The following is an 11,130-nucleotide window of genomic DNA, read 5'->3' as shown; positions in this document are numbered from 1 at the left end:
TGTTCACAATATTCACATCAAAATTGACCATTGGAGCCAGAATCCTGTGCTAGCTATCTATTGATTTTTTCAACCCAGGGCCAGCAGTATCAATTCTCATTTTATATAGGAGTAATTACATTCTTTTTTTATTTAATAGTATTATCTAAGTGAGTCCCTAGGCAATCTCCACATTTTCACTCTTTGGGTAAAATTTTGAGTGGAATCTTGGCTAATGAATGCTGTTTGTCTTTCTTTCCCCAGGGAATCTGATTTTTATTTGGAAAATCTTGTTGTCAAGCTTGGGGACTGGGACCTAGAAACAAACATATTCAGTGTGCAGGTCTTCAGAGACTTCAGACCCTTGAAAAACTCTGGCATGCTTCGGGCAGGAACCTTGGGTCTGGGCCTGGCCAGATCTCTCTACACAGGTAGGTTACACCAAATATTTTACTTCTTTCTAAGTTTCATGTAAAAATCAAGTATCTTTGAGGATTTACCAATTTAAATCAGACTCAGGATTGAAATGATATCTAATTTGTCTTCTTTTCCAAATAACTCAAGTATCTGCCCACTGATTGCTTATTGGAAGTGACAGTGATACAACATAAACAATAGTATCCAGCATCTCTATTGATAGACAAGACAGCTTGAACATTTATACCAAATAATGAATAGTCATTACAGTTAGTATATTCCACCTTAATATGAACACTGATTTTTTTTCTGCCTTAGAACTGAGATGTTTAGAGAGAATACTACACCAAAAGGGAAGTATCTTATGTGTCTCCGATGCATATGATTTGATGTTTCAAAAAAGGGCTTTCAAAAATACTTGACACTGATGAAAATGAGCTTTTATTCTTGCATTCCCTGGGGTGAAAAATCCTAGGATGAAAAGATTCCCTGGTACTAATAGTCAATCTCCCTGATGGATGCCAAAAACTCACGTTGAGATTCAGTGCTTGTCTCAAACCAGACCCATGTCTCAACAAGATTAACACAAGTTCCACAGTTAGACATTAATGAAATATAGTCTTGAAATCTTCTCAGAAGCTATTTAAGAGTTAATTTGCAACATAACACCTCATCCAAAGGGTGACAATTTTTACAGTGAAATTGACATTAAAATTATTAACATCAGGTATATTTTTATTTATTTTATATTGAGATCCATGGTATTGGTAGACCTATAAAATATTTCTTTTCAAAAACTAATTTTAAAAAAAACTTTTGTGAAAAATTATAATAGCTCTTAACAGGAAAATTCTAACTCAAAAAATATTCTAAAAAAAAAGAAAACTCAACAGGAGAAAACTGGGTCTGTTCTAAGGAAACTTTATGTCAATGGCATATACTTGCTGAAATAATAATCAACTCCAGCTCTGCCCTCAGCCATGCTTCAGAGGAGGAGAAATTAATAATGGGTAAAGATATTAAATATTTGCAAATTCTCTTCCTTCCCCGAGCTAATTGCACAAATTCAAGAGTAGCCAGTAAATAATTGCTATTGTTCATGATGTTCTTTTTTGTTGTTAAATTAAGGGTGTCTATGGAATATAAATGTCAGAATGAACAATGCACTGAGTTGCTTTGTGTGTGGCAGCCAAACAGGAAATATTTTGATCAAAGCAATTTTTAGCACAATGTTTTAAATCATAAGCTTGCCTGCTTATAAGACATGCAGTTCTTTTTAGTGCAGTGGCAAGAAACAAAAGATAGAGGATAGGCGCTACACACAATCAGATCAGTTTCTCAGACTCATATTTGATGTATTTAATAATGTATCATAACAAAGAAACATTGAAGATTTAAGAGGTAATCTGATTGCAAGACAGCATGTTTTGTTTGTTAAAAAAGGAGCTAGATATTGTGTGTCCCAGTTTTTTAAAAAATATGCAGTAGTATAATTCATTTGCTATTTCTGTATTAACTGTAAAAGCACTCAGTAAGGAGGAATGAATTACTGGAATTAAGAACTCACATTGAAAATCATTCAAAGCATGCTAATAACAAAAACTGAAGGTAACATCCATTTTGCATTCACTTGGTACCAGGCTCTAAAAAAACAAATCATTTATGTGCATTATCTCATTTAATGTGGATAATACAAGAATATAATGCTTGGTAAAAATCACCTAGGTATTAATTGGTAGACTAAAACAAACCAATCACATAAACAAAATCACAAAAACAAAATAAAACCATGAAGTTTAGATCAATGTCTACATAGTATTTTCAAGTAATTTTGAGTATTAATTGGTAGACTAACACTATCAATCACAGAAACAAAATCATAAAACCATGCAGTTTTGAACAATGTCTTACACAGTCTTTTTGAGTAATTTTACTTCATTGAGACTCAATTTTCTTATTAGACATGAAAATAATTACCATCTACCTATATTTTAGGGTGCTCCTGCAGAATGAGGTAACTATTTCAAAATTCCTAGGATAATTTTCAATACATGTTACTTTTTAAATAAATATTAACAGCCTTCCCCACTCGTCTTTCTATACAAGTATAATAAATCAAAGTAATCTAACTTTAACAAATAAAAGCTGTAAGTAATAAGCATTAAAAAATAAAACAACTTTAACAATTTAAAATGAAAAAGTATAAGCTAGAAAGGGAAGGGAGAGTAGGGCTTCTGGAACAAAATAGTAGAGAAGAGTCTGAGTAAGAGAAGTCACAATGATAGGACAGGACTGGCTTATCTAGCAGAAGTAACGAAATGTGATTGAGTAAAAAGGATTCTGACTTTCAGAATTACACTCAGAGGGAAAAATATTGAAGTGTAGGCCTACTTCTGCACAGCTGAAGCAACATTATGCAGTAGAAATTGATAAAGCAATATCCAGAATACTGAAAGTGTTTCCCATAGAAATGTTGAAATTCCCAAGGATTATTAATGACAAGTTAGGGGCTGGATAAGTCACCAGCGGAAGCTAGGAAAAAGATAACTGGTGGTCACTCCGTCTCATCAACTTCTTAAGGCTGCTCTCTCTTATCACTGGAAACACAGAGAGAAACACACAAATAAAAATTGTAAGTAATAAACTACATGTGTATGTAAGTGTATATATATTAATCAATATCATATGCTAATCTATGCATATAATACATGCGAATATACATTAATATCAAATGCATATATATTCATCCAATATTATGTGCTAATATAGTTGATAAATGCATAATATTAAGACATATAACAAAACAAATAAATATGTATTCACTCAATATAAACTATATTCAATAGTGAATACATAAATTTCTTGTCCAAACAGTTTTAAGACTCTTTTTTTGTTTTGTTTTGTTTTTGGGACGGAGTCTCCCTCTGTCGCCCAGGCTGGAGTGCAGTGGCGCCACTGCAAGCTCTGCCTCCCAGGTTCACAGCATCCTCCTGCCTCAGCCTCCCAAGTAGCTAGGACTACAGGCACACACCACCACACCCGGCCAATTTTTTGTATTTTTTAGTAGAGACGGGGTTTCCCCGTGTTAGCCAGGATGGTCTTGATCTCCTGACCTCGTGATCTGCCTGCCTCGGCCTCCCAAAGTGCTGGGATTACAGGCGTGAGCCACCACGCCCGGCCAGTTTTAAGACTCTTAATTGTCTGGTGAGTTTTTATTTCTGAAGTTTGTGAAAACATGGGGAGAAAAACAATTAGGTTCTGAAACTTTTAAGGGTTTGTAAAACAAAATAAACTGATTTCAAATGAAATATTTAACAAACTAGCATCTAATAGAAACATCAGTGTTATCATCGATTGATTTCTTTCAACTTTTTCAGGTAAAAGATGAAGGCAACAATACAAACGGCTTCAGGAAATCTCACATGGGTGACGGAGTTCATTCTTGTGGGAGTCTCAGATGATCCGGAGCTCCAGATTCCCCTCTTCCTGGTCTTCCTGGTGCTCTATTTGCTGACCGTGGCAGGGAACCTGGGCATCATCACCCTCACCAGTGTTGACCCTCAACTTCAAACCCCCATGTACTTTTTCCTCCGACACTTGGCTATTATTAATCTTTGCAATTCTACTGTCATTGCCCCTAAAATGCTGGTTAACTTCCTGGTTACCAAGAAAACCATATCATACTATGGATGTGCAGCCCAACTGGGTGGATTCTTGGTTTTCATTGTGGCTGAGATTTTCATGCTGGCTGCAATGGCCTATGACCGCTATGTGGCTATTTGGAACCCTCTGCTCTATGCCGTAGTGGTGTCTCCAAAGGTGTGTCGTCTGCTGGTGTCCCTCACATACCTTCAGAGTCTTATCACAGCACTGACTGTCTCTTCCTGTGTGTTCTCTGTGTCATACTGTTCTTCCAACATTATCAACCATTTTTACTGTGATGATGTCCCTTTGCTAGCATTGTCCTGTTCTGATACCTACATTCCAGAAACAGCAGTCTTTATCTTTTCAGGGACCAACTTGTTTTTCTCCATGATTGTTGTTCTGATATCCTACTTCAACATTGTTATTACCATTTTGAGGATACGTTCCTCAGAAGGACGACAAAAAGCCTTTTCCACCTGTGCTTCTCACATGACAGCTGTGGTTGTGTTCTATGGGACTCTCCTTTTCATGTATTTGCAACCAAGGAGTAATCATTCATTAGATACTGACAAAATGGCTTCGGTCTTCTACACCCTGGTGATACCAATGCTGAACCCTCTAATCTACAGCCTCAGGAACAAGAACGTGAAGGATGCACTAAAGAGGTTCCTAGATAACCCATGCCGATCACTCAAACTAATGTAAATGTAAAGCTAAAACTATCTTCCTTTAGTGCTTTTCGTTTTTTCCTGAAAACTGCTGTGTTTTAAAAAAAAGTGTCAAGAAATTTTTAGAAATTCCATTCATTTCAGTGGGAAATGTTCAATTGTTCTTATGTCAACCTCACATACCCAAACAAGAAAACAATATCTATAATTAATAAAAATAATGTGAAAATAATCACAGTTTATAGATAACTTATAGATAAAATGTAAGCCACTAAAGGGTTTTTAAAATAATTTCCAAACAAGGAAAAGAATGCCTGCTAGTGCGTGTGGAGGTATGTGGCATCATTTCTTGGAAGGTGGTCAAAACTCAGATCATCCTCGTTGCAAGAGACGTCTTTTGTTCAGCTACTAAAAATTCTATTTTTAGTTTTGTAGCATTTTATCCATCAAGTTCAACTTTTGTGGAACCATTTTTATCTTGTATTTAAAAATAAATTTTTTATCACAGAAAAACTACACATGGAAATAAGACTTAAGGGAAAACAGGCTAACAAATTTGTAAAGGGGATTTTCTTTTTTCATTGTTCTTAGTTGGTGTGTGCACCCAAAGCTAAATGTTGATGTTCTCTCAAATAAGACACACAACTTTTTTCCATCTCATCATAAAACATTTGTGTAAAGTTAATTGCCTTTGTTATGAAACTATAATACCAAACACAACTACTTTTAGCATTTTCATTCAGTGTAATTTGAAATGAAATTTTATCAGACAAAATTTTTTAAAAATAATATTTCCTTAAAGATGTCCTCCTGTTTTTTTTTTTTAAGTTAATAGTTACTATGAACTACATCTATTTGCATGTAAAAGGCTACTAATGCATGATGGAGTGAGGGAGAGTGGCACTTACATGTGAAATAAAGGTAGTGTCTGGAAATAAAGTACAGTTATAATATTTTCAGGAAGGTTAGAAGCATACCCAATCTGGGGACTGTGTGACTCAAATCAATATTTCAACTTCTAACTTTAGCCTTAAAGGAGCAGAATCACTGAAGGCAGGAAAAATCACACTATATGAGGGATATTTCTGGTCTCAAGGGCAACATTAATAATAGTTCTATGGCATTTGCCTTTATGTTACTTATTTGTTTATTTGTGTATCTTTTTCTACTTTATGATGTGTGTATTTGGCTTCATCAACTGATATAATTGTAACCGGAGAACTATACCTCCCATTAGAAACAATTTTTTTGGGTCTGGCTAGATGAATAGCATTGGAGTAACAGGGCTAAACTCACACTTGCATTTGTACCAATGTTATGCATATTACTAAATTAGTTAAGGTCAATAAGAAGTACTCCAGTGTTTTCTACCTTTTAATTTGGCTTACACATATGTATTTTGTAAAAATAATGATGTTGTCTCTTGTATTCGTTTTCTATTGCTACTGTAAGCAATCACTACAAACATAGTAGCTTGGAACAACCCAAATTTATTATCCCACATTTCTAGGGGTCAGAAGGTCAAAGTGGATCTCATGAGGTTAAAACCAAGGTGTTGGCAGTCTGTATTCCTACTGGAATCTCCGGGACAATCTATTTTCTTGCTTTTTCCAGGTTCTAGAGGTTGCCTACAGCACTTGGCTTATGTTCTTCTTCCAGTCAGCAATCTCATCACTCTGACCTCTGCTTCCACTGCTGTGTCTCCTCTGCCTTTCACCCTCTTCTTCCCTCTCTCCCCTGTGATTGTCTTGGACTCACACAGATAATCCATAAAAGCCTCCTCATCTCATGATTCTTAATCACATCAGCAAATTCCCTTTTCCATGGAATGTGACATATTCAGATAGATTCCTGTACCTGTCTTATTCATTAGTGCTCAATGGTACAGTCTTACAAAAGTTGACATGCTATATATCCTTTCTACATTATTTACTATAAAATTTATGTAAACAAAGTATACACATGGCTTTCTTTGAATAAAAAATAAAAATCAGTTGGTTTTAAGGTTGCAAAAGTATATACACATATAAACATACACACTCACATAACACTTGTAGCACTTTTATTCATATGTGATGAATTAACTCAATCAACCAAGCAGACAAGTTTTCAAAGAAGCAAGATAGAAAAAGTAAATTGTCAGCTCTGGTCTATATTTTAATCACCCCATGGGGCATGTCAACCTAAATAACAGACAGGGGCTCTCTAAAAGAGAATAATATTTATTCAGGATTACAGCATTGCAATGAGAAGGCAAGTGCCATAGTAAATTATGTGCATATTCAGAGAGAAAAAGGAAGACAAAGGGTTTTATAGAGAAAAAAATGAGGAATATTATCTTTGGCTTCAAAAATCAGTAATAAGAGTGATACTAGTCTGAGGTTGGACAGGCAGTTGCTGGAGAGATGTCCTTGGAGAAGTATATATATTTTTAAAGTTGTGATGGCCTTTGTGCAAGGTTGTGATTTTTGCCGTCATTTGTGATATTTTTGTTATCAGGCATACAAGCCTGAGAACCTTCTCTTCATGCCTTCTAAGGCTTTGTCAGTTTGTGTGTATGTGTGTTTGTTGTTTTTTAATTTTTTAAACAGAAGTAACTCCATTTTGATTCTGACAGCTTTCACATTTCCCCCTTTTGATTGAAATATTCTTCCAAAAGCACCACTAGTAAGTCATACTGTCATTAAGTTTTGATGTTTCTTGGTGCCAAAATAAAAATAGACTTGTTCTGCGTTCCTGATCCCATCTCACATTGGAGAGAGTGCTTACTGACTGTGAATTAATGACAAAACCCCATTAGCCATATTTGAGCAACACGAGAGGTTTGAAGGAAGAGACTCACAGGCTAAGTCTACCTGGAATTCATTATTAAGTTCAGTTCTGTCTGTTTCATAATCTTTTTGCCATCATCTCAAAGTGCTGAGTAAGCATTGTTTTGTTAGAAATTGTATTTCTGGAAAAATTTAACGAGTAACACACAAAGTTTAAAAGTGGAAAACACAAAGTAAAATTAACAGTAGTATGAAAGTCCCAATTTGTATAATAGTTTTGACCCTAGGCTTAAAGACAACCAATTGAATAAATCAAATGCCATTTATGCTGCCAAATGAAAAAGGTAGGCCTGAGAATAGTGAGCCCTATTATAGAGTTTTATTCTGACATTGTGGGAAAAGCTGCCTACGGCATTAAGACATCAACTTTTTGTCGTGGTTTGTAGTTTGACTATATCTGATTACAATATCAGGTGGTTTGGTAAACATTTTCTGTGGCCCGTATATGAGGCAGGAGGCTTGTTCCTTAAAATTTATCTAGTTTCAGCTTATAGGGCTTTTGGAACAAAAAAGCTTTTGTTTTCAGTAATTCTATAGAAGAAAGTTGTATTGGGAGAATCTAGAAGACTTGAAAATTTAGTGTAGTCTACAGGTAAATAACAAGAACTTAAAAACAATGCAAAGTGCTATAATCAAATAATGGATATATTATACCTTTGCTTTAGAAACATGACTTTTTCTCTGCCTTGATCACCTAAAAATCTCAGATTTAAAAACTTCTTAAGCTAGAAAGCCAAACCAAGGCAGACCTTGGATTTTGTTTACATACTTACAATCTTAAGGTTCCTAGGCCTGTCAAGAAGTGATAATTTTTACTTAATTCCCTGTAAGGCAGGGAGCTGTTGAAATCTGGTATTTTATGCAAATTTTCAAATATGACATATTTTCAGTCAAATCCATGGTAATATGACCAATATTTCTAATTGTGTCCTCCTGTAAAGATAAATCAGATTTTTATTGAAATTATGTTATTATATAGATTGTCATAAAAAAGTAAGAATACTTATGAATACTTTTTGAATTTTCAAGGAATTAAATTGGGAGAGAAATCAAATGCTTTCAATTTTTTCACAAAATTATCCTTTACCAAATTTGTGTAAATTATAGCTTATGAGAGAAATTTTTCTTAAATCTTGAAAACAAACCATTTAAGTAAAGAATCAATGTTTTAAACAATGTTTTAAATAAAATAATAAAAACTATTTTCATCAGTTATTTTTATATTGCTTGATCTTGATTAGCAGTTTTATGAACCCATAAGTTTTATGAACCTGTAAGTTTTTTTAATCAGAGTTCTAGACATTTTTATTTATTTCATTGCCTTTAAGGTTGTCATAAATCTGCTCAAGAATACTTGTTAAAGTCATTTCCATGAAAGGCAATTTTGGATTATAGTTAATTGTAAATACTTTTAGAGAAGAATTTAAAGCAATAATTGTGAATGACAAAAAGTTAGAATAGTCATGGATAAAAATCTGATGAAAGTTTTCAATTGACAAGGAAATTTATTTATTATTATTACCTATTATATTTTAAAATATCAATCAGAATTATGACTGGCTGAACCACATCAGGGCTATCAGACTTTTATAAATGTGACACAACTGGCCGGGCACAGTGGCTCACGCCTGTAATCCCAGCACTTTGGAAGGCCGAGGCAGGTGGATTACGAGGTCAGGAGATCAAGACCATCCTGGCTAACACAGTAAAACCCCGTCTCTGCTAAAATACAAAAAATTAGCCAGGCGTGGTGGCGGGTGCCTGTAGTCCCAGCTAATCGGGAGGCTGAGGCAGGAGAACTGCATGAACCCGGGAGGCGGAGCTTGCAGTGAGCCCAGATGGTGCCACTGCACTCCAGCCTGGGAGACAGAGCGAGACTCCATCTCAAAAAAAAAAAAAAAAAGTGACACAAATGAAAATCATAAAATGCTCACATCAATAATACATCCATACAAATATAACTTTAAAGAAGATTAAGTTTATCAACCAAAATTATGACTGATAACATATTAGATTTTCATAAGTTTATGTAGATTTTGAAACAAGTATAGATAACATGCCCCTGAATGTAACTGAAAGAAGATTTAGCATCACTTAGTATTTGACGATGTTTTCCCCTTATACTTTACTAAATAAAACTAATCATTTAGCAAGACATATGTTCTTGACATATGGGCCCAAGTGGAAAATTTCAAAGTTAATTATAGATCAGAAAATCTTCATTTTAGAGCCAAGAGCCCCATTTGCATGTGTGGAGAAGCAGTGGCACCAGCGCAGTGGTGCGAGACACTCTCACCCCCCTCAGGAGACTTAGGGACGCACTGCCTCTGTCACCTGCTCAGCTCCCTGCCCGGGTGAGGAGGCCATCTTGTGTGGTTGAGTGTCTTGAGCTGAGGGCAGCAACTATGACTGAGTTGCTATTGGTGATAACAAAAGCCTCAGCAGGTGGGGAAGATGAAAGGTAGCTGGATGGAGCTGGGAGATGGGACACCACACAATATTAAACAGTTGAAGAGAAGGAATCGGGTTATCTTTTCAGTCAGCTACAATGGTAAGTTCCACAATGATGTGATGGAGGTGGTGAACGATCAAAACTTGCCTATTTCAGTCATGTTCCTGTAGGTGCAGTGTACTCTAGGGTGGCTCATTCACAGAATCAGAAAAGACTTTGCATCATGACACTTGGACATCTGGCACCTTACCAAAGGCTAGGAATAGGAACTACAATGTTAAATCATGTCTTAAACATGTGAAAAAGATGACACTTTTGACATCTATCTGCATGTCCAGATCAGCAATGAGTCGGCAATTGACTTCTACAGGAAGTTTGGCTTTGAGATTATGGAGCCCAAGAAGAACTACTATAAAACCATAAAGCCTGCAGATACTCATGTCCTGCAGAAAAACCTCAAATTATCTTCTGGTCAGAATGCAGATGTAGAAAAGACAGACAACTGAACAAATTACCTTCTCAAAAGGAGAAAGAAGGAAAACTGAAGGCAATAATAACCTGAAAATCACGTGCAGTGAGATATAGCAAAAATTGAACTTCTGAAATATGAATCTAAAATACTTTAAGAGGAAAAATGTACCTATAGAAATAACATTCTCATTTTAAATAAAAAAATACAGCATTTCCAACCAGAAATTAGGAAAATTAATTGGATCTCAGAAAGAAATTTGGCAGAAATAGATACTATTTGCAGTTTAGAAAATGACTGTTACAGAAACAGATTTCAAAATTAAAAATCAAAACTTTTTGCAATTTTATTAAAAGCAAACCAACATTTCAATAAAACCATATTGTTTTACCATAAGGGACAAAGATTTAGTTTTATATTAGTTTATTTAATACTGAATAACTTATAAATATATTTATACATTTAGTTATAGAGAACTTGATTACAAACAAAATTTATTTTATAAATTCTTCTTTAAAATTATTTTCATGATTTATTCAGACCATTGTTGACATGTTTGCAATTTTAATTTTGTCCTATGCTTGCTCCTTTTAAAATAAGCATTTTACTTTAGTACAAAAATTATCACACAAGATTTTTTTCTATAAAATTTTTTAACCTTCTTTGCCA

The 11,130-nt window shown here is 34.8% G+C and overlaps 1 protein-coding gene and 1 pseudogene across 1 annotated transcript; both read left to right on the top strand.

Moving 5' to 3' along the window:
- Positions 1–388: 388 nt before the first annotated feature.
- Positions 389–6,637, top strand: LOC101148239 (olfactory receptor 8J2). Its single transcript, XM_055354964.2, has 2 exons — positions 389–410; positions 3,774–6,637. The coding sequence occupies exon 2, from the start codon at positions 3,781–3,783 to the stop codon at positions 4,744–4,746; it is 966 nt and encodes a 321-aa protein (XP_055210939.2). The 5' UTR covers positions 389–410; positions 3,774–3,780; the 3' UTR covers positions 4,747–6,637.
- A 3,357-nt stretch (positions 6,638–9,994) lies between these two features.
- On the top strand, positions 9,995–10,498 carry LOC101142448 (N-alpha-acetyltransferase 50-like; annotated as a pseudogene).
- The last annotated feature ends 632 nt before the right edge of the window (positions 10,499–11,130 follow it).

This window comes from Gorilla gorilla, chromosome 9 (genome assembly GCF_029281585.2).
Source record: "Gorilla gorilla gorilla isolate KB3781 chromosome 9, NHGRI_mGorGor1-v2.1_pri, whole genome shotgun sequence".
NCBI classification, from domain to species: Eukaryota; Metazoa; Chordata; class Mammalia; order Primates; family Hominidae; genus Gorilla; species Gorilla gorilla.
The sequence above is the reverse complement of the archived record's forward strand: the minus strand, read 5'-3'. Positions and strand labels throughout refer to the sequence as shown.

Coding starts and splice junctions, on each gene's coding strand:
- LOC101148239 (XM_055354964.2), top strand. CDS start 3,781: ATGAAGGCAACAATACAAACGGCTTCAGGAAATCTCACATGGGTGACG.